This window comes from Arvicola amphibius, chromosome 11 (genome assembly GCF_903992535.2).
Source record: "Arvicola amphibius chromosome 11, mArvAmp1.2, whole genome shotgun sequence".
In the NCBI taxonomy this organism is placed as follows: Eukaryota; Metazoa; Chordata; class Mammalia; order Rodentia; family Cricetidae; genus Arvicola; species Arvicola amphibius.
The window spans coordinates 101,531,350-101,558,635 of record NC_052057.2 but is presented as its reverse complement, the minus strand read 5'-3'; the positions used below and the strand labels follow the sequence as shown (position 1 = coordinate 101,558,635).

The window sequence follows — 27,286 nt, the reverse complement described above, 5'->3', positions numbered from 1 at the left end:
CCTTTACAGCAGTAAACATCAAATAATTATCAAAAAAAAATCTTTAAGGAATCTGTGAATGCCTGGTGGCCATCACTGAGATCCAGAAGCCTGCCATGAGAAGTCTTCAGAGGCTGAACCGAAGAGCCAAAGGTCATGATGGCAAGTATTTAGAGCAGTGTGTGGCAGCAGAATGCAATCAACATCTAACAAGTCCACCTGTCCTTCCTTCCATTCCTTTCTTTCTTTTCCTTCTTTTTTTTTCAACTTGTTCTAGTTCACAGCCAGTTAATGAAATACAGTCATTTTTAACAAAATGAAACTGTCTTGGTTCCTTAGGTCTGTCTTGCTTGGCAGAGGATGTGAAAGGGTCAGGCCTGGCTGCCTGACTGGATCAAAGAGCCATGCCAAAGAAGTGGGTGACAAGAGCCAATCGTCAGCCACTGTTAGTGACTGAAATTTCTGCCTTCCGTCCTGTTGTTTTAGTTACATTTTCCTCTGGCTGTAATAAAATTCCATGTCCAGTGCAAATGACAAAAGAATACATCAATTTGGGTTTACGCTTCCAGGTTAGAGTCCATGATGGTGGGGCAAAGACAAGGCAGGCTGCAGGAACAGCTGAGAGCTCACATCTTGATCCACAAGCAGGAGACAGAGAGCACAATGGGAATGGCATGAGCCTTTTGAAACCTCAAGCTTGCCTCCAGTGACACCTCTTCCAACAAGGCCACACCCCCTAATTAAACAGTTCCACCAACTGGGGACCTTTGGTGGTCACTATCACCCAGACCACCACACCTGCCCAGGTCCCTTATGCCTCTCTCATCAGCTGCCTGGTTCTGATAGGTAGACACTGTGTGTCATGTGACTATCTGTTCCCTTTGGCCAAGTGAGAGATTGCAGGTGGTGCTAGGCAAAGCTGATGTCTTCCTCTGCCTTGTCTACATTTGAAGATCCACCTCAGGGGATAGCCTTTGGCCTGGCTTCTACTTTCCTTTCCATTAGAAGGCCTTCCCACTCTGTACCCCTCAATGCCAAGCACCCAACCTTGTGCTCCCCATCCCTGCTGAATACAGAAGAAAGCTTAGGTAGGAGGGGGAGGCCCACATGGCCATGTGTTCTGATAGACTATCAGCTCCAGCTGTAGCGCAACTTCCTCCCAGTCTCCCCTGCACCTACACACACTTATTAACCTTACCTGTGTGCCTTGGCCACCAGCTCTATACTCCTTCCCTAAGACCCCTTGGGGCTTCATGTCTGCCTTTGGTGATGTCTAGCATAGGAGTTGAGAGCAGGGCAGGTAGGGTGGCCATCGGTCTGGTCCCTTGGCTGGGTCCTCAAGGAACCTTGTCTGAAATTCTCTGGTAGGGGTCTGTCCACTGATGTGGGTTTATTTGCTCTGGGCCCAGCCTTCTCAGTGGCCTGGAGTTCTCTGGACACCCCGGGGAAAGTTGTGCTGCCCCCATACTGCTGCTGAAATCGGAAGTTGTTTTCACTGCAGTTCTGAAGGCTCCACAAGATGGTTCACTAGGTTATCCACTAAAGCCTGCGGATGTGACTTAGTATCTGTTGTGGCTCTTTTCTAACAAATGCCTGTTAAATGCACACATACACAAACAAGCCCTGGACTGCCAGACAGTCTTCCTTTAAGATGCTGATTATACTAGCACAGAACATAAAAATAAAATTAGGTAAGAATAGTGGCAATGATTATGTTGGCCAACTTCAGCCCAAAGCCACCTGAACCTATACAGAGTATTATCAGCCCAACAGTTCTCTTGTCAGAGAAGAAAGCTAACATCAGTCACCCTCAGGGCTTGCCTATCTCCCACCCCCAATCTAGAAAAATTGAGGCACTCTAGAAAGGACAGGGAGCAGAGTGAGGGGCAGAGTGGCATTCAGAGACTAGCACTGCTGTCAGCATCTTACATTACAATTTAAGGTGATCTCTACCCACTCCCTTTTGAGATAGTCACACTATGTAGCCACAGTGAGTTAGAACTCCTGAGCCTCCTGCCTCCGTCTCCCCAGTGCTGAGATTACAGATACATGGAACCTTGACAGCTTGGTGATTTCCTTTAACATTGCAAGTTCAAAAAGGTTTTACAGAGCCAGGCAGTGGTGGCACACGCCTTTAATCCCAGCACTCGGGAGGCAGAGGCAGGCAGATCTCTGTGAGTTCGAGACCAGCCTGGTCTACAAGAGCTAGCTCCAGGACAGGCTCTAAAAGCTGCAGAGAAACCCTGTCTCGAAAAACCAAAAAAAAAAAAAAAAGGTTTTACAGAAACTATGCCTTGTTCATTTCTCTGGGTAACTGGAAAGCAAGCATGTAAGACAAAACATATCTGCAGTAAAACAGCACATCTTGGGACGGTAAGGGGTGTTTTGTTTTATTTTTTAAAATCCAATATGCCTGCAGTAAAACAGCACAGCATGAGTTGTAAAGGGTAGTTAAAATAATAATAATAATAATAATAAGGAGAAGAAGCAAAAGAAGAAGAAGAAGAAGCAAAAGAAGAAGAAGAAGAAGCAAAAGAAGCAGAAGAAGAAGCAGAAGAAGCAGAAGAAGAAGCAAAAGAAGAAGCAGAAGAAGAAGAAGAAGAAGAAGAAGAAGAAGAAGAAGAAGAAGAAGAAGAAGAAGAAGAAGAAGAGAAGCAGCAGCAGCAGCAGCAGCAGAAGCAGAAGCAGAAGCAGAAGAAGAAGAAGAAGAAGAAGAAGAAGAAGAAGAAGAAGAAGAAGAAGAAGAAGAAGAAGAAGAAGAAGAAGAAGAAGAAGAAGAAGAAGAAGCTGCCACCAATGGAAGGACCCCAGAGACGGCTCAACCATCAGTGCATGTACTGCTCCTACAGAGAACCTGAGCTTGATTCCCAGATGATTCCCAGGACCCACATCAACTGGCTCACCATTGCCTGTAACTCTAGCTCCAGGGAATCTGACACCCTCCTCTCCCCTCCAGACACCTTCATTCATATGCACACACCTCTATACAGACATGCACTTATCAAAAACAAAAACAAGTCTTTTAAAAAAAACAATAAATGATTCCTTACTTTTCTATTGCTGAGATAAACATCACGACAAATGCAACTGGTAGGAAAAAGGGCTTACTTGGGTGGGGGCTTTTGCTTTAAGAGAAATAGGAGTCTATCAACATCACCATCATCCCAGGTGTAGTAACTGGAGCTGGAAGCTAAAAGCTGAGAGCCAAGCAGAAAGCGAAGAGCAAACTAAAGATGCTGCAAGTCTCTTAAACCTGAAACCCTTCCCCAGGGATAAACTTCCTGACAAAAGGCCACACCTCTGAGACCTCCCTAAACAATGCTACCAAGTAGGGACCAAGTATTCAAATGCCAATGCCTGTGCTGGGGACATACTTATTCAAACCACCACAATTATCATCTTTTTACAGAGAAAATTAAAATGGCCCAGTGGCTCACTGCACCAGTTTCCCATGGACCTTCCAGCTAGTCTTCCTTTGAAGGAAAGAGCATAGACATGAGATGCACTGGATTTAGGGAGTGAGGGGACGCTTGCCTCCCTCTGTTTAGTATAGCAGCCTGAAGTTCCCCCCAAGTCCCTTTGAACTAGATTGTTTTTGAACTACATGTATTTTTTTTCCAACATTGAGAGAATTGGAGCCACTACTCCAAAGGAAAGCAAGATTAATTCTGGCTGAAAGAACAAACCTAGCGGGATGGAAGGAGAAAGATGAGAAATGTAAGCTGCCACTCTCGGCACACACAGACCTTCCGTGAACCCTCTCCAAATGCTCTAACATGTTCTGTGGGACAGCCAGCCCCCACACAGGCATGGAGACAAATCACAGAGCAACAGAGGCCTTGTTCTTGGGAACAGTGGGTTTTGTTTATTTTTTATTTTTTGAAAGTGCTCTGAATTAAGAAGTTTTTTTAATTCTCGAGAGTATTTGGTGTCTGTAAATCTGAGTAAAAAATTCTTTTTCTTATGAATCTTCTGAGCCTCGGTTCCTGACAGAGATCCATGTCAGTCTGGCTGCCCCCAGGGAGAATTATGGGAAATTCACTTCATATCAATGCTTGGACCATCATTTTAGCAGATTCTTACACCAGGCCTGCAAAGGAAGCAGCAGTCTGATGCTACCCTCAGTCAACGGTTTAACATATGTCTGTTATGTATATATTATCTGTCAAGCTATGTAGTTTTTGCTGGGGATAACACAGTGAATTATCTAAATGTGTCCCTAGCTCCCCTAGGGCTCACATTTCTTAGGAAGGGGAGATGAAAGAGAAAGTAATTTCTAGGAGAGATAGAAATTTTAAGAGAGACCTGCGTTAGAAAGGAGGCCTGCTCAGCCGCAGCTATCTCTCTCCTGGGTAACCCCGGTTCGTTCTTCCAGCCCCTCCAGCCTCTATTTCTCCCCCCTTCTTGCTGTCCTCACCAAGTTTCACCTTCCCTCCATGGTGCCCACCTCTGGTTCCCACGCATGCTCTCTCGCGCGAGCTGCACAGGCCAACGGCAGCACTCCCTGCCTTGAGGTCTCCTCCCTCCTACTGGCTTTGCCAGCCCTCCTGCCCCCGCCATGGGAAACGAGGCCAGCTACCATTCCCAGATGGGCAACAACTTCGACCACGATGAGATTAGAAAGCTGTGGAAAAGCTTCAGGAAGATGGACTTGGACAAATCGGGGTCCCTAAGCATCGAAGAGTTTATGTCACTGCCTGAGCTGCAGCAGAACCCACTGGTGAGTCGAGTGATCGACATCTTCGACACGGATGGCAACGGGGAAGTGGACTTCCACGAGTTCATCCAGGGCACCTCGCAGTTCAGCGTCAAGGGCAACGAAGAGGAGAAGCTAAGGTTCGCCTTCCGCATCTATGACATGGACAAAGATGGCTACATCTCCAACGGGGAGCTCTTCCAGGTGCTGAAGATGATGGTGGGGAACAACCTCAAGGACTGGCAGCTGCAGCAGCTGGTGGACAAAACCATCTTGGTCCATGATCAGGACGGCGATGGCCGGATCTCCTTTCCGGAGTTCTGTGATGTGGTCAGAAATATGGAGATACACAAGAAGTTGGTCGTGTTTGTGTGAGTTTTGTGCATTTTTTTCCTCCCAATTGTCTGGTTTGGTTTGGTTTCTTTAAGGGCTCCACTAAACATATTTAGCTTTCTTCTCTTTCAAGATCTCTTCAAGATATCTAGCTCCTGTCTCTCTGGCTAACCCGGAAGTGTTTCTCTCTGCCTCTACCATCCATGCAGTGTTATTAATTCAACTCTTGGTGACTACAGACAAAGGGGGAGCAGGGAGGAAAAAAAATTGGAAATTCAAATAATTCTCATAAGTGCTTTTTTTCTTTGTTTTAGAGAGCACGGTCAAGAAGACTAAAAGCTTAAAAGTAAGAAAATGTACATCTTTGCCTTTCTCCCTCAAGGCTGTGTATATGGGAGAAGACAGCGACTTTCATGGCATGTTAGGAACCCTTTCCATTTACTTGTGGCATTCAGACTTTTGGCAAATTGTTAACTTCCTGTTGTAACCAGCAAAAAATATATTTATCTTTGCTTAGCATCCTTTAGTCTCTCTCTGGGCACAAACACCTCCCTAACAGGATGCACCTGACTCTCCACGATCACTCAGAAATCCCTGGGCATGGGGTCTGAATGGGAAGATTCCGTCTCAGTGCTTCAGCCTACCAGAAAGCAGCCTTGAGTTCACGAGAGAACAGCTAAGCCTGGACCAAATGGCCAGCCCACCAGTCTCAGAACAACAGATTTTCAACCTCGTAGGTTAAAAAAAAAAAAAAAAAAAAAAGCAGGAATCTGGTCAGATCAGGCAACATCCTCCCCAGCAAGAGCCCTTTCAGCCTGCCTCACCCAGTTGAGGAGAATGAGACAGAGCCCATTCTCCTCCAGGGCAGAATCAGCAGATTCAGGCTATGGTGACCTTTCCCAGGATGCGGAAATGTTTTTTGTTCTGCGTGAGGAGAAATGCGGAGATTGGCGAACATAGTGAAAGCTGGCAACACTGCATGGGCTTGCTTTTGAGACTCTGATCCGGTTCCTGCCAGAGAATCAAAAGCTGTCATACCTCAGGAAGTTTTCCTCATTGTCACATTCAACTCAGAGCTCCTCGTGCCTGAATACTTAGACTAGGATCCCGGGATGTGCTGACACTTGATGCTAGACAAGATCTAATGTTATGCACCTTTCTCCGCAATCCGCATAGGTCCTGTCAGTGGTCTGAGATCAGCAATGGTAGATAGTACCTCATGGAAAAGATCAAGCCCTGTTCTGTTTTGGAGTTGGTTTAACACTACTGTTTATCCCCATAAATGTCACCAGCTCTCTGAAACCCCTTATACTATTGTCATTTCATAGAGTACAAGGTGTCCTTCGAAGGGCAGGTGTAGCCCATACCCCAGCATCTGCCACTTCACAGATTGCACCCCATAATGAGCTGCCTGATACTCAGAATACCGTAACAATGAAATAAACTCTTGCTGCACTTACTCAGTCGAGAGACATCCCTTAACCATTTTAGATTTACTGTTATGTTTTAAAGAAGTTGCCAATTAGTCTCAGGAGGTAGGGATCCACAGATTTCATTGCTGGCATACTGCAACACTTTTCATATTATTCTTGGGAACCACAGGGTTAGGAATTGCTCACTCTATAACTCCTGTAGCATTAGAGGCAAACCCATTTCACAATCGTTAAAGAGAGTTTGAGACCCAAACAACCCAGGGTATGGATTCAGTTAGAACAGTGTCACCCTGACCGCATATTAACTGGGTGAATATGGACAAGTTAGCTTCTGGGTCTTTCCATCCACATTAACCCTGAAGGTTCAAAGAGGGAGCATGTAAAGCACTCACTCTGCTAACTTCCCTCCCTTCCCCTCCCTCTCTGGCTGTAAGATCTGTGTAGAAAAGAGACTGGGATCTTCACATCCTCAAGTCTTGACACCTTGCCACAACTGCTCTAAACCTAGCTGGACATCCATGTAATTTTGACCCAGAAAGGAAATAATAGGAACAGACCCCAAGGCCCTCCTCGCCATGCGAAGGCAGATCACACCACAGATTTTCCAACTTAACGTCTAGAAAACACTTGAGTCTTTCATCCTAGCCTGACATATTTGACTTTGAGAGGACATATTTGACTTTGAGAGGAAATTTTAGTAAAAATAGTGAGCATAACCCAAACAGATCTTCTGATGACAGATGTTATCACTCTGGAAATGAACAGTTTCAAATAGAAAAAAATTGAAATTATGACTGAGGATTTTATTCAGGTTAACTGTTCATATTTAACAGTTTTTTGAAGTAGCTGGATTAAGTTAGTTGTTCAACCATCTACATATCGTAGCTGCCCAACGCTTTGTGGCAATAACTGTGAACTCACTGTTTGTTTCTGGTGTTAGAAGAGGAAAGGTCTGGCTAGATGTCTGGGGAAAAGGACCATATTTACCTCCAAGCTAGAATGTTCCTTCTCTCAGTTAACTGCCAATTTCTCCAAAACCAACAGTTTCGTGTATCTCGTTGGAGTGACAGTAACAGTTACTATGGATGGGGTAATGAGCACCTAACTCTCATTATATCATCTGATCAGCACCAAGGTGGTGCCATCATCTCAGCCAATCTTGTCCAAGGATACGAAGCTGGAAAAAGACTACAAAGACCAAGGTTCCTTTCTCCCATATTAAATCCCTTTTATTCTTATGGTTACTATATTCATTTGTGTCAAATTATTCTTAATAATCTTATCAATGTAGGCTGGTCAATATCCACAAGAGGAGAGGCCAAGAACTAACATACTAACTGCCTGTCAAGGAGCAAGAGACTCAGACCTCTTCAGGTTTATGCATCGCAAAGAAACAGGCATATTTAAAAAGTGTGTGTGTGTGTGTGTGTGTGTGTGTGTGTGTGCACGCAAGTGTGTATATGCATACATGTGCAAGTGTACAAGCACAGGTGTGCACATATATGTGAGGACAAGAGGTCCACCCTGGGTGTTGTTCCTCAGGAACCATCCACTTTGTGTTTTAAGAAAGTGTCTCACTGGGACCTGGGGACACTACTGTGATTACACTAGCTGGTCAGTGAGCTCCAGAGACCCTGTCTCTATCTTCTCCATTCCGGGATTACAGGTGTGTACCGCCATGCCTGGCTATTTAACGAGTCCCAAAATTGAACTCAGGTCAATTACTAAAGTATCACCCCAGCCCCTGGGGACTGTTTGAACCTACCTTCCACTTTCATCTTAGCTTGAGAAAGAAGTCACTGTATTTTAATTAAACTGATAATAGCACTATGCTCCAAGGTTACACACATTAGTAGCAACACATTGTTGTGATTCTGTATTAATGGAGTGTGTCTGCTCTCCACCATATGTTATAATTTCCAAGCCACTAGATAGATGCTTTTTTTGAAACAGAGGGAAAATAGTGTCCTCAGCACAACTGGCTCATATTCCAAGTCAATCATGCTTTAGAAATATCATAGAGGCACAGGAGGGTAGCTGATCGTTTGAGAATTAGACCGGATATTTGGCAGTGGACTGAGAGGGTGAGACAGTTAAACATAGGACCCAGGCTCTCATTCGTGCTAGGCAAGCATTCTACCAATAGGCTGTATTCCCAGGACCTGGAATCCTCTTCAAGATTACCTACGCTAGTAGCCAATGACTATGACTCATAAACTATGTCACAACACCTTTAAATGATTTATAATAAAGATAACAGTGCATAGACACAGCAGTAAAGCTATGTAGATGGGAGGACATTCTCTGACAGTTCACAGGTTAAATCTAATCCACAAATGTGCATTCTTGTTGATAATGAAAGTTTTAAACCACAGTTTTGCCATTGTTTTTTAAAACCTAACAATTGCCTGGCATAGTGGTGTATGCCTTTGATCCCAGCAGGTAAAGAACACACACACAATCCAAAGATTCTAAATGAAATTGAAATTTATTAAAGGAAGGTAGGCCATCTTACAATGGAAGTGACCTTTCAGGGTATAAGCGTCTGAAGTAGTGGGACAAATTGAAAGTCTTGAAGAAATCTTAATGCAGCTCTTTCATTCCTTAGCATAAAAAACTCAAGATGGACTGAAGGCATCAGTATTCTCCCAAATCACCACTGAGCACAAAACATTTTCCTGAAGGCAACCGAAACAACAGAAGGGTGGGCAAAATACGTGCAGTCAATTTCAAACTTCCAAGGACTAAATACAACAACAACAACAACAACAACAACAACAACAACAACAATAATAATAATAATAATAATAATGGACACTATAGTAAAATTTAAAGTGGAAAAATATAAAACGTTAAGAAAGGTCAATAGCTTTTAAAAGTCTCATGTCTAAAATGCATAAAATATGGAAAATGCAAACATGATTTACACAAAAGTCAGGAAAAATAAGCATGGAAAAATATCCAACCATCTAAAAAGCAATAATTGCAATAATTAAATCAAACTGAACTAGGGGTATGGCCAGTGGTAGTGTTTGCATAACACACAGGTGGTCCTGGTTCTGATGTTAACACCAGAAAGAAAAAAAAAAACAGGAAAAACTAATTATACAGCAAAGTTGGCGAAGCTATGCAGAGCTGGATCTTTGCAGCATCTTGGACCTTTGGTGGCACTGAGATGGTTTCTGCCAGTTTCTAAAGGTCATTTCAGACACCAATCACCAAAATAGTGATAGCCATTGGCCTGGCAACTGCTCCCATGGCAGTGTTTACCACAATGATCCAAAAATGATATGTTTCTGAAAGGACTTTATTTTACTGCAGCAATATTTATCATATATAATGGAAGTATAATCATAAAACAACTAACAGTTTGGGAGTAGTAAATTATAATAAAAGAAGCAATAGATTTAATCTGTTGAAGTTAGTAAATAAATTTTAGAAATTAATATTAAAGGTATGTTTTTGCATTTTTTTTTGTTGTTTTTTTCAAGACAGGGCCCAGGCCATCCTGGAACTTGCTCTGTGGACCAGTCTGGTCTCAGACTCATAGAGATCTGACTGCCTCTACCTCCTGATTGCTGGGATTAAAGGTGTGAACCACCACTTCCTGGGGGAAAGTATTATTTTAGAAAAGACTTGTTTAAAAAAAATAGTGTGTACTTGCTTAACACTTAGAAAATATATATGCCAATGTTCTTAGTTCAGATAAGAAAATAGAATTTTAAAGTAATTGTATGGGACCAATCATGGTAGCTCATACCTATAATCCCAACACTCAGGAGACTGAGGCAGAAGGATTTCCATGAGTTCATTGCCAGTTTGAACTACATAGTGGGTTCCAAGCCAGCCTAAGCTACAAATGAAACTATTTCAAAAATAAAGTATTTGTTTTCTATTAAAAGGATATAGTAATCTCAAATCAAACTGCTTATAGCTCCTCAGATGGGGGTGGGGCCTCGTGAGTTCTTCACTTACCCATGATGGAATGTTGATGGGCTCCGTCTTAGACAGGTTACCATCACTGCCAGGCCATGTACAGAGACAGATTTCACAGCACTCCTCTCCACTCTTGGGCCCTTACATTGTTTTCCATTTCCCCTTTTGTTATGTTTTTTGGAGGTTTGAGAGGGTGATAAAGATATCCTAGTAGCCGGGCGGTGGTGGCGCACGCCTTTAATTCCAGCACTCTGGAGGCAGAGGCAGGCGGATCTCTGTGAGTTCGAGGCCAGCCTGGTCTACAAGAGCTAGTTCCAGGACAGGCTCTAGAAACTACAGGGAAACCCTGTCTCGAAAAACCAAAAAAAAAAAAAAAAAAAAAAAAAGATATCCTAGTTACGGCTGAACACTCGGTGTTCTTAGCACGTTGACCAATTTTGGTTCTGTATTAACCAACACAAATGTGCATTCTTGTTGATAATGAAAGTTTTAAAACATGTTCTTGCTATTGTCTTTTAAAACCCAACAATTGCCTGGCATGGTGGTGCATGGTCAAGCAGAAACTTCCTTGACCAAGGCTGAAAATCAAAAATATAAATATTAAGATGACAGTTTATCAACATGCCCACTTAGCAAAACAGCAACAGTAGATGGCCTCTTATGATTTACAATGGCTCAGTCACAGGTTTCTGACCAGGTTTACAGTACCAGACATTATTCTTGTGCAGACAGCTTCAAGGCCACTTAGAAAACAGTTACTCCCATAATGGTCATGCCATTGTTGCACCAATGGGCACATCTTATCTAGCATGCCAGTATTGTAGCATTCAGGCTCTAGTCCTTCCTCTCTCTCAGTGGCCTGCATAGTACCTTCTAGAACTAACTATCGAAGCTAGTCAGCAAGGAGTAAGCTTCCAGTTCAGCTTCAATTTGATTTCTCTATATCCTGAAAGCAAAGTGTGTGGTGTATTTGACAACCAGGGTCTTATCACCTAGTTCTGATGAACAACCAACAGCAATGGCAATAACCTGTATTTTCAGGGAGGACTTTGTGGCTTCCTTTACCAACAACTCAAAGGAATGTATCCCACTCCTGACACTGGGATTTTTATTTCCAAGCTTATGGCTTCTGATAGCAGCATTATCCATCCACATAGGGTACCTCTATTCAAGGAAGTTTGCTTTTAATTGTTCAGTGTATATTTTGGGATACCTAGATAGTCTCAGTAGGGAATTGAAGAATGAAGTCCTTAATTCTTGGTGGTCATTTGTATATCATTGGCATTTGAAGCCATAAATCTATATAAAAAAATAAGAATAGCAAAGAATGGAAATTGTGCTATAAATTACAGTCAGAAAGATGAAGATTCACAATGGGGACTGAAGAGGAAGCAAGGGAGAGAAGTACCCCCAAAGCTAAGTGAAAAAAATCAAAACAGATTTAAAAAAATAAGGTGACTGACGCAGCTGGACTGACTAAAGTGGGTCCCAGTCAGAATGAGGGGAGAATAACTGGGAACAGTGGATACCGATAACTCTGTAGAGAACAGAGGAATGAACTGGCGTGCTTGCTGTGTGCTGGAGAGAGCCTGTGGATGGGAAGAAGGATTAGTTGCATGGGGGTGTCATTAACATACAAGGTTCAAATGAGGAGTGAAATACTTTCATAGCATTCCTCGCTGGAGGCTTGGAAATTACTTATTTACCCAACCATTCGCCAGCTGTTCCAAGTGTCCCCATATAAACAAGATTCAAAACAGAGTTTGGGCTCCAACAAAATCAGTGGTCTTGGTCTCTGCATTTCCTGGAAGCACCAATGGTCTGGGCAGACACCACACATTTGGTGATACAGGCATCTCTATCTGGATCAGTTTGTTCTTAGAAATGTGAGGACCAGTGTTTGCAAACGGTGGCAGCCTTTGCATTAATCTCATAGGAAAACACAGACGATATTCCCACTTAATTCAAAAGAAGAATTGCTTCTCCTAACTATCATGAAGATACTATTGGGAATCTATGCGTGTACATTCCTAACACACAGCGATCCACCAAGGACGGCTGCATGATCTGAAGCTTTAACATCAGCTATTTATGTATTGCTTTATTTTTCATCTTGTGCACTAAAGATTGAACCCAGGGGGTTATATATGTTTAACAAGTGCTTTACTGCTGGGGTGCAGGGGCAAAACAAATGCATAGCATGATTAAAAGAACATGACTGATCTGGTATGCTTTTCATGGCTGATATCAAGCACTGAAGAAAGGGTTTATTTCGTGGCACCGAGGGAAGTCCGAGCAGGAACTCACACACGACCAGAGGCAGGGAACACACAGCGAAGTTGCTCGCTGGTCTGTTCTCCATGGCTTGCTCAGCTCGCTTACACAACCCACGCGTTCAGCTGCGGCACCATGCATAGTCAATCATTAATTAAGAGAGGCCTCCATAGACTTGCCCACAGGCCAATATAGTGGAGGCAATTCCTCAGTTGAGGTTCGGTTAAGTACCTCTACTGTGTATCAAATTGACAGAAGCTAACAAGCATAATGGCCCCAGGAGAAAGAGGCTGACTTACAGCTTCAGCCTTAGGTCTTATCATTCAGACTCAGACACAGCGTTCCGGCTGACGCTCACAGGCAAACTACAGTGGGTTTTCAATTTCAACGCTAGGGGTTTTTTTAAATAAAAAAATTTGGCAGGTTGCTATAGAGAATGCATAGTGAGAAATCAGATACCAGAGGATACCTGCGCGAGAGATTAACAAAAAGCACAGATGTCACCCTGTATCTGCAGCCTGGTTCCCCCACATAGTAGTGTGTTAGATTTGGGGAGACATTATTAATCTCTAGGCACCTTAAATGTGAAACGGAGGGAATTAATACTTAAGAGGGTATTAAAAGATCATCATATCCATATACACTAATAGGCTCTAGCTTGCCTATTAAATGTCTAGTTTGAAAATTAACACAGAGGACAGCCAGGGCTACACAGTGAAACTCTGTCCTGAAAAATAAAAAAGTAAGTAAATACATAAAATAAATATACAGAGCTGGAAAGATGGCTTTAGTAGTTAAGAAGAAGTGTTGTTCCAAAGGACCCAGGTTCAATTCCCAACACCTATGTGGAAGTGAACAGCTGCCTTTAACTCCATTCCAGGGGATCCAGCACCCTCTTCTGGCTTCCACGGACACTTGCATGTGCTGTAGAAACATACATGCAGGCAAAACACTCACAAACATAAAATAAGATAAAATAAAATACAATCTTTTGTTACCCTAGTATTGGGTAGGTGTAAAAGAAGTTTAAATAGAGAAATGCATAAGCTCAAGACGGGTTATTATTAATTACTGGGATAATATGGGAAAAATGAGATTTTTGCCCATGTGTTTAATGAAAAGGTGTGAATTACGTTTTTTTTTTCCTTATCTTGACAGACCCTTATTTAAAGAGTATGGCTCATTTAGTGTCTGTTTGAACATTGGATGATGCGAATGTTGAAACCCAACAGCAAACCTCCCTGTTTGCTATCTATAGCAGTAACATATTAAGTACTAATTATCGATGATAACAATACACTAGCCAATCTTTTAACATGTCACAAAAGAACGTTTTATGGCATGTATCCTCATAAAGCCACAAAACTCCTCACAAAAAGCCAGCAAGCGAGGCTCCTTTTCCTTCTTCTCCACAGCTGTCTCATCTGGGGGCCTGGTGCAGCTGTCAACACCTCACTGGTTTATTTCCATAACTATTAAATTAAGTCATTGAACTGCAGGGTCCCAACATTCCCTGCAAGATCAAGCTTCCAGGATTATTCAGTTCATGAGCTTTTCTCCTTCAATCTATTCCTCCTCAGCTCCTGAAAGAGGTTTTTTCTTTCTGTGAACCGTGAGCTGCTTCACATATCCAACTGTTACAGTTCTTTATTTCTCAGACTCTAAGAAAGGGAACAGTCCAGACTCAAAGCCTCTGTATGACTCCAGGGATGACACACAGGGAGATTCATGTGTGACGACTGTGCTTAGCAGCAGCCTGAAGTCACTAGGGGTGTGTCCTTCGTGCGAGAGTAGAGTGGGGTTCACCCAGGGAGGAAAGGTCCCCAGCTAAAGAAAAACTGAATCCAAAAGAGCCGCCGACTGCCAGGCTGCAGGTGTTGTGACACGGCCTCTCCTGTCTTACCACAGACTTTGCAAATGGGCATCAAGCATTTCTCGGGCCTCTTCGTGCTGCTCTGCATTGGATTTGGTCTCTCCATCTTGACAACCATCGGTGAACACATAGTGTACAGACTGCTGCTACCACGAATCAAAAACAAATCTAAGCTGCAATACTGGCTGCACACCAGTCAGGTGAGTTCCGCAGGAACCCTGTGTCCGTGCTCCTGTACGTAAGGATTCCCAGAGAAGTAAAGACCCAGGGAATTTTGTCAACTGACAAATGGCGAGAAACCGAGAGAGGGATGGCCAAGCACTCTGGGTCATAATGCCCTTTATCCCACTAACCCACCTACCCATAAACTGAGGACTCATGGTATCTCTTCCTTTCCCAAAACACTAGTGCTGCCCACAGAAAACATAACTGTTTTGAACCCAGTTTCACTTAACAAAGATCATCTGAAGAGGCGATATGAAAAATCCATTCCCCACAGATTCGTCTCAGATTCATGAGAGCTAGCATGTGTCTCAAGTTCCCATTTCCCTGATCTGTTTTTCTGTCAGCAGTTCTGAGGCTTGCTTGTGTGAGGCCATGTCTCACAGAAGTAAAGTCTTTTCTTTATTTTGTTTTTTTTTCCATGACAAGGTTTCTCTGTCCTGAAACTAGCTCTTGTAGACCAGGCTGGTCTCAAACTCAGAGATCCACCTGCCTCTGCCTCCCAAGTGCTGGGATTAAAGGTATGTGCCACCAATGCCCGGCTCAAGTCTAAGATAGACACCAACAGCTAACTAACAAAGATAATTAAAGACCATGTGGACACATTCCTTTGCACAACTTGGCCAGTGTGAAACTAGTGTGTATATCCATGCTGCAGTCAGAGCATGCAGTCAGGATGGAGGGACCCCACCTCCCCAGTGTGGGATCCCTTCTGCATTCTGCATCCTGGTACTCCATGACTTTTGCCTCACCTTTCATCACCTCTTGAAGGTGAGGCTGAATGTGTTTCTGATTTTGCCATTCACCCATTCTGTTACTCATTGCCTCTCTCTCTCTCTCTCTCTCTCTCTCTCTCTCTCTCTCTCTCTCTCCCCCCCCCCCCCCCCCTCTCTCTCTCTCTCTCTCTCTCTCTCTCTCTCTCTCTCTCGTCTCTCTCTCTGTGGGGGGCAGGGGTGGGTGTATGTGTGTGTGTGTCATTCATTTTATTTTTGTGTTTGTTTTCTAGACAGATAATTTTCTCACAGTTGAACCCTATCCTTCATACTTTCTGGGAAATTGTTGGTCTCTTTGAAGTTTGCAGACAAGTGATCTTCTCTGTTGTATGCTAATACAGTTAAATTCCCAGGTGGCCCGCTTTCCTTCCTTGGATTGGTTGCTTTTGACTCAACTCTGACAACTCTACAAGGCTTTGTCCCACAGAGGAGTTGTCGGTTGTCACTTCTTTATATAACATTTTACCATCCAGAGCATTTCTCCTCCTTCTAGAAATAACAAGCTATAACTGAGAATCCTTGTTACCTTGTGATGTGTTACTGAATGTTGACCTAATTTCATGCATGCCTGAAATTTGGGTTAAAGAAGCCAAGGTTTGTAGCCACTAGATACGATCTGTGAGACCCCAAGCAGGGATGTGTCCCCTGATACACACTTTCCAAATGATCTCTATGAATCTGTTCTTCCTACCAGAGATTGCACAGAGCATTAAACACGTCATTTGTAGAAGAAAAGCAGCCACGTTTCAAGACAAAGCGTGTGGAAAAGAGGTAAGAGGTCGCAGCTGTTGCTAAAGCCCTCGGTAAAATAAGAGCTTAGAGATGTGATCACGTGATGATAGCCCATGATCAAAAAGGAAGTTACCTCTAAATAAGTATTCAGACCAAGTTGGAGAAATCTGTTGATAAACAAAATCAATATAAATATATGGATTTTCAGTTATGATCAAACAAAACAAAATAAACAAATCAATGCACATATACATATATATACACTGAAATGTAACATAGGCAAAATATCAACAAGTTTAACAATGCATGTATGGACCTCAGAGCCTGGACTCTGAGTCCAATCCTATCTCCAACATTTAACAATATGTGTTACTTGTGCCTCAGACTCCTCATCTGTGAAAAAGTACCCACTCCCTAGAGTTGTTATAAGCTATAAATGAGATAGTAAGCTCATTCCTGAAATCAAAGCAAATGTCTAATAAATACTAGCAAGTAGCATGTACCAAATGCATGAAAGCATTCATTCCTGGGCGGGCATTCATCCCCCGCCAACCTGGAATGCCTTCTAGGCGTGTTTCAATTTCTCGCCTCTCCAGCACTCCTGGAAAAATGCGAAACATGCTTCAGAGATGCCCTACTAAGTCCACTTTCTGGCACTCTCATGACTCCTTAGATAAGGTACTCACTAATAGGAAAAGAAATTAAATGCCTCAGAGGTCCACACCTTCACTCCAGCCAGACCATGGATGGCTGTGTCCTCATCCAAGGTGACTGAAGATGTCAGAAGCACTGAGGGTCTGCTGCTTATTGGCCTCCGTTGCAGCTGCCCAGGGCTGCCCTCCCGGATCTCTTGCATTCCCCGAGACCTCAGAGAGGGCATTGGCTTTGAGAATTGGTGGCGCATCATTAGCTCAAAGCTGGGATTTCTGGGTAGTTTAAAATCTGACACTAACACCTCTCATTTGTCCAGAAGGAAAATGGTATACAGCAGGACTCTCGTCTAGCTTGGTTCTCCTCTGTGTCAGAATCATTCATGGTCACAGAATGACCCATCACCTGGCTGTCAGTATGGTAGCCCGACAGTGCACGTCTGCTAGTGACACGCTACAGACTAGTCAGGTCACAGCTGCTCTCTCTGTTACCTTAGAGAGGCTTTTCTATATTTTTTTAGTCAGAGGAACACAAGAACACATAGCTATAAAATACTATCTTACAATTAAAAAACATTTTTCCATGAATAGAAATAAGAAGCCAAGTGCCCCTGCCCCTTTGATAGTACTCTTATGCCTACCTCACCTAAACTGAGAGCCAAATGTGTCTCTTCACTCAACTTAGCCCCTTCTCTCACAGATTCCCCTCCTTACTCTGACAAAGAGCTAAGACAGAATACGTCTTCATCCTTGTGACCCAATTAACCCTACAGGCTTGCCTTGTAGCACCACATAGGATATCACAGACCGATGGTGGGGCGGGGGAGGGGTTTCCTATTGTGCTGTACCACATGGTCGTATCCCTCCTCCTCCTCCTCCTCCTCCTCCTCCTCCTCTTCCAGAGTAAAAGGAATTGGTAGTCACACTGCTTAGACTAAGCTATTCTTACAGTGAGATACTCTTCTCATTGCACCCAACTGTCAAGGTGTATTTAGAAACTTGCCCAGCTCCCTCCCCTACCCACCCAGCATCCTACAGCCATGTGTTCGTGATAGTGGCAAACGATATAAGTAAGCATGAAGGAACTGTAAATCCATTCAGGTCATCGCCACCTCAGCAAGGATCAAGGGTGTTCTTGCTTATCATTCTCAATCTGCACAAAACCACCCCTGCAGTGAGAAACACTAATACACCTTTATTCTCCCCCAAAGCCCAGAACAGCCTAGAAGGGATAAAAGTCAGCCATAAAATAACAAACCAGGGCTCAGAGTACCACATCTGAACAAAGATTTCTCACTTTTATTAATCTCTATAGCCATGGGATATCTCCAGGCAGCACTGCTTGAAGGCAGGGTATGAAAATGTACCCAGGTGTGAGAAAGATGGCTCCGCAAGAAAGAGGGCTTGCTTTGCAAGCAAGAGGACCTGGTTGAATCCCCATCACCCAAGTTAAAGCTCAACATGATTACATGTGCCTGTAACCCCAGCACTGGGGGATGGGACAGCCAGATCTTGTGGGCTAGCCAGCCTAGCTAGAATGATAACTTTGTGGACCCTGTCTAAAGCAATACAGTAAAAGGTGATAGAGGGAAACACAGGATGTCTTGCTATGGCTTCAACATGTGTTTATCCTTGCAATGAACCTGTCCACCTACATATTCGTATCTCTCTCTAGCTCCCTCTCTCATGCAAGAGTGTGTGTGTGTGTGCGTGCACACAGAGAGATACTTTAAATAATTCATAAGACAGTGCACCATTTCTCAGTTCACCAGAAGACATTAATTCCTGTGTCAAAGCAACATACGGCCTGGTGAGACTCAATTCAGTTCATGGCTCCTATTTTCCCCATGGTGCTCTAAACAGGCAGTCTACTCATGGCTTGGTGACTTCATTTCTACAAACACAGCTAGTTCTCCGTTGTTCACATAGGAGCTGGAGAAGATGGGGTTGCAGGACAGAAGGGGACTCTGAATCGTCTCTGTTTCCTAGGTCCAACATGGGACCCCAGCAGCTCATGGTGTGGAATACTTCTAATCTGAGTCATGACAACCAACGGAAATACATCTTTAGTGATGAGGAAGGACAAAACCAGCTGGGTGCCCAGACCCACCAGGACATCCCTCTCCCTCCAAGGAGAAGAGAGCTCCCTGCGTCACTGACCACCAACGGGAAAGCAGACTCCCTCAATGTAGCTCGGAACTCGGTGATGCAGGAACTCTCCGAGTTGGAGAAGCAGATCCAAGTGATCCGCCAGGAGCTGCAGTTGGCTGTAAGCAGGAAAACAGAGCTGGAGGAGTACCAAAGGACAAACCGGACTTGCGAATCCTAGGCTGTGCCATGGCTTCCCTTCCTCGGTCTTCGGAAGCCCTCGAGGCACTCTGTAAGGCTCTTTTGTATGGACAGACAAAAGTGTGGAGTCTGGTAGTGAAGTGTGCGGTTCTCGGCCTCACATGCAGCAGCAGCGGCAATTCCCACACGTGCCCCCCCAGGTCTCCAGGGTAGGAATCTTTTCCATAGTAGGAACCTAGAGTTAGTCAGGGCTAAAGTCTGTACACGGGATCAGTGAGCAGCCAGAGAATTCTGGCTCCTGTCAGCCTTTTCACCTGGTGCCACAGTAATCCTTCCGGTTTTTAGCCCTCTCTCTGCACTTCAACAAGAGATAAAAATTGTTGTGCATACCTGTGTCTTACTGGGTTGGTTTTTGATATTATTACAAAATAGAATTGCCCAGGTTTGCAGGTTTGATACAACTTCCCAATCTAGATTTGATCTTACCTTCTGAAAAAAGCAGGTTAGGGGCCAGGAAAACTGGGGCAGAGCAGATACATTAATAAAAAAAAATTAAACAGAGCTCAGAATTACAAGCAAGGCTAAGGTAGCACCTCATGCTCGAGCAGTTCTGGATCTGAGCCCATCCCAGCTAACGTTTAGTAGAAACATGTTGACACACTACTCTGAAAGGGAAAGGGAAGCAGGGAGTGTGAGCAGAGGGCAGGCAGATGGGGAATTAACAATGCACAAGGTGTATTTAAAATAAAGCTCTGGGCCAGAAAGGCAATTTGGCTAAAGAATGTGCTGCACTATACTTCTAATGTAACTAAACATCCCCACTATAGTGTGTGCCTTTTATAAAGGAGAGAGAAGCAGAGCAAGGCTATATCCTTAGCAAGAACCTGTGCTACCCCCTTGTTAATGCCTGTGACAGGGTCTGGGAACCGACACTCTTAAAGGGAATATTCTGCACACCTCATGGGAAGCTGTTTTCAGATCAGTGGTCACCTCTCTTAGCCTGAGGAACTCCAGAAGCCACAAGGGGTTTGTGAACATGACAAATGCCATATACTGGCGTCTGCTCTGCTTCAGCATCTCCCATCCTTACACTTCCTGCTCTTATGAACTAAGGTCAGTTTGAGTCCAATTATCCTCCTGCCTCCATATAATGCCCTCACAAGTGGATATAACTAGCCTAGCATTCCCTCTCTCTTGGCATCACTTTCTAGTCAAACGATTGCTTGGCATGCGGAAAGCGAAGAACCGTAAGATCTCTAGACTTCCTATCCATTCCCAAATGATAGCTAGGCAATCATCTAAGGCCCTCATCAGACTGCCGATTGCCAGGAGTTATGTTGGGGGGTCTCCTGGTGGGCTCAGAACCCTTATGCTAGCCAGCACCCCAGAACACACAGTCCAACAGTTCCTCTCAGAAACTCACTGCTCTGGAAGCTTGGCTACCTCCAGCACATGGGAAGGAAGGAAGGAAGGAAGAGCCTGTTTTTTTTTTTTTTTCTCTAACTTACTGATGGTTTCCACATTCCCACCTTAACACCAGGGTTCCATTTAGAAGTAGACTTTCCTGTTGGCCAATGCTGCTTCATCTTCTCTGTACTTGCTTGCTCAGTTATTTTAAAGTCTACAATGAATGCACAATATTGTGCCAAGAAGTGTTCAGATCGTTAAATGGGGCTTCCATCATAAAGTTCCTCCCACTTTGGAACACAATGTCTGTGCTCCACCAAGAGCTGCACAGATCCCTAGATGAAGATAGTGTCCTAGGTTGTAATCAGAACACCTGAGCAATGAGCTCAATGGCTAGGTAAACCTAGGAGTGCAAGGAAGCTCAAATATTCAAGAGGCAGGGGAGCTGTAAAAACAGATGGCAGCCTTAAAGATTAAACATTCCAAATGAGGGAGAAATATGCCCAGAAACAGAAGAGAACAACATGCTTTACAATGCCCTCATTTCCTCCTGTACTCTCCCCCAGCAGGCCTCAGCTGTCTTTGGCAGGTTCCATCCCTTTGCCATTCCCACCTGTTAATACCCTGGGGCCACTGCTCTGAGCATCCCTGGATACTTGCTCAGCCTGCAAGGCTGATGCAGTGTATCTCAAGTCACATGACAACCATGCTCCTGTGGTACATGGACGTTTGTGCAGCAACTCATATTCTGAGTGTATTTGAGAGGTTGGCTATGTGAGGGAACACAGAGGTGAATTCTTTTGTAAAGAATCCTTTTGTAATGCAACCAATTCTCCCTTAATGTATCTGTTTTGTAAGTTTGGATTTTTGTATATCTGCTTTATCTTAAGCTTCTCTACTGAGGCATTCTGAGTAGTGGTGATCGCATTGCAGAGCATCCTGCCTACTTACAGAGCAGAGAACAGTGCACTTGGCCAATAATGCGGCCAGGATGTAACAAGGAGCAACAAGAGTAAAGGAGGCTTACTGCTGTCAGCACTGCTTAAAATGCTTTCAATGTCCTGGGTGAAGAAAACATAATTGCTTGTGAAGCAGTTTTCATGATAAATAGCAAAATTTTTAATGGTAGTAATTGAAGTGTTTTGCAATCTGTGAAACAGTGCTGTGTTTTGTACAAAGATTTCACAAAAGGGAGAGTCCTTCCAAACCTTCCTTCTGCTCTGCCTCCCTCAGTTCCCTCACCTCCCCCTGGGGCTCACAGAGGAAAGCTTTCAGGGGCACGGCTGTTGGAATGAGCTGGGGGCTTCAGCCTTGCCACCTGAACTCCCATTTCATGAGATCAGGAGATCCTCTTTTCCCTTCCAGGCTCTTGTACTGGGAAACCTGGAATATGGTCAACTGTCCCACATTTCAAGGGGATGTAGCCCATTCTCCAAGGTGGCCTGGCATGGGAAACACACTAAGCACGACTGGCTAAGCCGGTTTGTTTGACTAAGGGTTCCATAGTACATCTGTCACAAAGACGAAAGAGTGCTCCTCCAACAATGAAAACAAGTTAGAGCAGCTGGGACAGCCAAGGAGGCAGCCACAGAGACCTAAGAAGGTAGGGTCTGTAGTGTACCAGGATTTCCTATTATACATAAGATTTGCACAAACCCTATTCAGGAATGGCTGCTTCCCTTCCTGTTGAGAAATGGTACATGGAGCCATGCAGACCAGAACTGCATCATTGGGATAACTCCTCTCTTTGGTGTTGGATCTGCTAGAGCCTTGGGGCATAGTTGAGCACCCCTTTGTGTGGATCAAGAAAGGAAAAGAAGCTACTTTACAGTTTCTTCTCCTCTCATCTTTGGAAAGGCAACCCTGAAAATCCACTCAGTCTTCAGCAGAAATTGCTTTTCTAGTCATTAAAACCACTAAATCACCTGAATTGTTTTGTTCTGCCTTTCCCCCATCCCACTCTCCCACTCCTGTCAAACACATCCTATCTAGGAACTCCCACACGCTCTTTCATTTCGTTGCCAATCATTTTATGAAAATGAAGTGCTTCTATGTATTTCCTAAGGTCTGTGAAGAGTATTTGCTCTGCATCTTCATTACAGTGTGTGTGCAACTGCTCCGCTCCAAGAACCAAAATGCTGTCTTGTGAGCATGATGTCAACAGGCTGTTTTGCTCCAGCCACTTTTCTTGTACAACCACGGGGATGGACCAGATGTCCTCGGGTCTTTTCCATCTTCAGTTTCTATAACTGTGGAATAAATGTTCAGATAGAAACTTCACTTTTGGTCGTGTTGAGCATTTGGGGGGGGGGGACAAAGACTGGTAAGACACCAGTCCCTTTTCACAGGAGCCCCACTAATGCAAGACTTAGGTGATGTATGAATGTTTCTTTGGTCTAGTCCATAGCAGCACAAGATATGCTGAGAGAATGCAGAGCCTGGGCATTAGGAAGCAGAAACATCTTCATATGAGAAAGACATTACAGGGAAAATTTAAAGAAATAAACAAACAAATAAATAAATTTAAAAAAAACCACACTTTTCAAGATCTCTAAAAACTGCCCCAATCATCTTCCTTTAGTAATTCGGCTAAAACACAATGGAAAGGGCAGGTATGGTCTTAGCCTTGGGGGACCTTCTCTCGATTGATCTTTCCAAGACTTATTAGACAGATTAGATTATAATCATGTGATCAGATTATAATCATCTGATACTAAACACTTCCGATGTAGTGTAGAATAATTAAATACTACGTTACAGGCAGGAAGAAACAAGTCAGAGAGACTTTGTGATCAGACCAGGTCACACAGCTAGCAACAGCAGCAGAGGTGAGTGTGCAAACAGCACAACCACAATGCAGCACTGTTAGCACTGTGGTCGGTGCCTGCGTCTCCCTCCTCAGTGCCCCTGCTCTGTCTTACTCTGACCCCCAGCTCCACAGGTCAGAGGGAGACTGAAATGACAACGGCACTGGCACTGGTCCAGCAGGCTCAAGACTGTAGCCACCCAAGCCTCACAGAACAGTCCGTCGGCATTTGCTCTGCCTTCCTTAGAAAGCCTGCCAAGCATCGGTACCAACAGTTTCAAATCACTCAGCAGCCTTACAGGCATGCAAGCAGTTTCTGGCAGTCCAAGCCATTCCAGCAGCTTGCAAACTTGCCTTCATGAATCTAGCCTGACATAGTCTCTACATACATTCCTTTGAAATATAACCAAATCGAATATCAAAAAGTATAAGCTTACCATAACACAATAAAACTGCCAACTTCCCCAAGATGTTTTGCATCATTCATCTGTTCATTCTGGGGTCCAAGTATGGGGACGCTGTTGGAGACAGCAAGGTAATGGGAGATTCTTAACTCAGGGACCCGTAGGGCTCAGTCTAGTTGTGTATGAGAGCTACAATCTAGGAACACAATGTGCTATGTATTTTGATAAAGGATTGCACACCAGGGCCAGAGGTGAGGTAGTGGGTAGAGTGACTGAGGTGTGTGCATGAGAATCTGAGTTCAGATCCCCAGAACAGATGTAAACACCAGATGGAGTAGCAGGGATCTGTAATCCCAATGCTCCTATGGTAAAATGGAAGGCAAACACAGGAGATTCTCTGGAAGCTAATACACCAGCTAGCCTTGCAAAGACATAGGAAAACAAGACCTGCCTCAAACAAGGTGGAAGACCAGAACTGACACCTGCTGCCCTCTAACCTCCACACACATGCAGTGTCAAACGCACACATATATACACATGCACTCATCATACACATATTTACACAAAGCAAAATTTTAAATGCACATCAAGTCTTATAGCAGCAAAGATGACACCTGCTGCACATGCATGTCATAAACTTTCCATCATAAATATGTGAAATTTAAAGAGTTTACTCTGATATATAAGGAAAGCACTTTGAAAGAGAGAAAATAAGGCTTCAATTCACACACATGTACAATAAGAGACTTCTGAACAGCTGGCAGATCAAGAGAGCTGAATTGTTCAGACAACTTTACTGAGCACCTTGTGCTTCTGCTACATGTTGGGGATTAAGGTGTTAGGACATTGCCCTTTCTAAATCCAAATCTCAATAATAAATGTGAAACAGCTAATGTCAGGAAGGGACCAAAGTTGAACAGAAATCCTTGGAAGGTAAAGCTAAGCTTTATTTATCACGGGACAATTAGTATTCCAAACATTTAAGATCTAAATATTTTCTTTCCACACCAAGGATTTCTTCACTGTGTAAATCCAATTCAACATACACAGAAACCAACAGTTTCTTTGGTTCCTACTGACATGAGTCAATTATTTTTTTTTCATTTTTTATAATTTTGCCGGGCGGTGGTGGCGCACGCCTTTAATCCCAGTACTCGGGAGGCAGAGGCAGGCGGATCTCTGTGAGTTCGAGACCAGCCTGGTCTACAAGAGCTAGTTCCAGGACAGGCTCCAAAGCTACAGAGAAACCCTGTCTCGAAAAAACAAAAAAAAAAAAAAAAAAAAAAAAAAAAAAAAAAAAAAAAAAAAAAAAAAAAAAAAAAAAAAAAAAAAAAAAAAAACCATTTTTTATAATTTTATTAGGAATAATTTCAAATGGATTATGAAGAAAACTTATTCACGGAATTTGATGAGTTTTCAAAAAATTCTTTATGAAGATAGGTTCATCAATAAACAGTCAAATATCAGCAGAACTATCATATACTGGGCAAAGAGTCAGGTTGATTCCAAAAGCAACATGCAACATAAAAAAGGTAACAATATAAAGGAAGACAAACTGCTGAGTATTAAAAGTTATCTCAATATGAAGAACTCTTTGCAACCAGCACAGAATTAGCTATCAAATGCAGACCCATTAAGGAGGTAAGTTTGGCTGATGGAAGCCAGGAGTCAATAATGGCTACAATGTAGCATTCCATTTGTATTTGTTTCTGCTCCTTGCCAAAAAAGATTTTTCTAATACTGCTTGTACCAGCCAGGGAAGTGCTCCAAAACACTGTTGAGTTTTCTTGGACTGAGGATGTCCCACCACCAGCAGCCATTATTGACTCCTGGCTTCCATCAGCCAAACTTACCTCAATTATTTTTTTATTTTGAGTTTTTTATTCATTTTACATAGCAACCATAGTTCCTCCTCCCTACCCTCCTTCCAAACCCCCAACCCACCCCCTAGCCACTCTTCCCAATGGGGTAAGGCCTCCCATGGGGAATCAATAAAGCCTGGCACAATCAGCAATCAGTTGAGGCAGAACAAGCCCCTCCCCCCAACCCCTGTATCAAGGCTGAGCATGGCATCTCACTACAGGGAATGGGATCCAAAAGCAGGTTTAAGCTCCAAGGATAGATTCCGGTCCCACTGCCAGGGGCCCTACAAGCAGACCAAGTCACACAACTGTCTGGACCTCGTAAGTTCCCAGGAGCTCATCAGCTGTCTCTGTGGATTTCCCTGTCATCACCTTGACCTCTGGATGTCCATACAATCCCTCCTTCCTCTCTTCAACTGACTCCCTGGGCTCGGCCTAGTGCTTGGCTGCGGATCTGTGTCTGCTTCCGTCAGTTATCGGAGGAAGGTTCTATGACAGTTAAAGCAGTCACCAATGTGAACGCAGGGAGGCCAGGCCAGCGCCCTCTCTCCATCATTTCGGGATCTTAGTGACTAACTGCCGCTGTGATAAAAACACAATCAAGTCAACTTCAAAAACAGCACTGAATCTGGGGTTCACGGTTCAAGAAGTTCAGAATCCATTATGAATCTATTACGATCCCGATACGGAGGAAGGCAGGAAGCAAATACGGTGCTGGAACAGTGGCTGGGAGCTCACTTCTCAATTCATAAGCACGGCAGAGAGCTAACTAGAAATGGCAGGGGCCTCAAAGTTCAACCCAAGTGACATTCCTCCCCCACCAAGGCCATATATCTCCTAATTCTTCCCAAACAATTCCACCAACTGGGAATTCTAGGAGTCTATGAGGGTCATCCTCATTCATACCATTACAGAAGTCAAAGGATTTCTTTAGACCCACTGAGAGTCGGGTTTATCAATCAACTGGTTATCCTCAGGAAAAACAAACACCCCATGAAAAAAATCTTGAACAAAATACAAAGGCATTCCAAACAACAAATGACAATGGGAATGAGACTAATACATCACTTCCAACAAGAATAAACATCACCATCCCAGTAGGTCTAAAGGACAAATAATTACTTTATTGTCTTGACACTATCAAATCATGGATCACTCCAATGATATGCACATCATTCTGCAAGTACAGCTACCTCTGTGCTTGGAGTCCAAAGATAGCTAGTGATCTGCACAGAGAATCAGGAAACACAAAGAACCCAACAGAAATTCATGAAGAATAGAAGAGCTAGCAGGAACAGCTCACTGCCTTTGAAAAAGATCTCTGTGAGTAGAGATAAGCCATATATATGCCTCTGATTGAGCATGCCTGATTTTGGTCAACATCACTAAAATGTTTCTAATAGGAAGCAGGGGGAAAGAGATGGAACGGAGGGAGGAAGGGGGACAGGGAAGGATGGAGGGAGACAAGAGGAAGAAGAAAGAACTCTCTTCAATATCTGTAACACTTTCTACTTTAAACTGAGAAGTTTTGCCATAAAGAAACTACCTTGTAATTTTCTCTGAATTTAGAGCTGTTACTTCTAACTTTAGGGGAATGTCAAGTTTTGAAATTCCTCT

At 43.6% G+C, this 27,286-nt stretch overlaps 2 protein-coding genes across 3 annotated transcripts in view; both read left to right on the top strand.

The window, feature by feature from the left end:
- The window catches only part of Grin3a (glutamate ionotropic receptor NMDA type subunit 3A), a 169,074-nt gene extending 149,844 nt beyond the window's left edge, over nt 1-19,230 (top strand). Inside the window, exons 7-9 of one of the 2 annotated variants that reach the window (XM_038348001.1) lie at nt 14,560-14,724; nt 16,214-16,290; nt 18,891-19,230. In XM_038348001.1, the coding sequence (XP_038203929.1) occupies nt 14,560-14,724; nt 16,214-16,290; nt 18,891-19,230 (582 nt within the window). Of the gene's footprint in view, nt 1-14,559; nt 14,725-16,213; nt 16,291-18,830 lie in introns of both variants that reach the window. The other variant, XM_038348000.1, reaches the window with a different exon arrangement.
- On the top strand, nt 4,538-5,050 carry Ppp3r2 (protein phosphatase 3 regulatory subunit B, beta). The gene has a single exon (XM_038348002.1). The coding sequence runs from the start codon at nt 4,538-4,540 to the stop codon at nt 5,048-5,050; it is 513 nt and encodes a 170-aa protein (XP_038203930.1).
- Nucleotides 19,231-27,286: the final 8,056 nt, after the last annotated feature.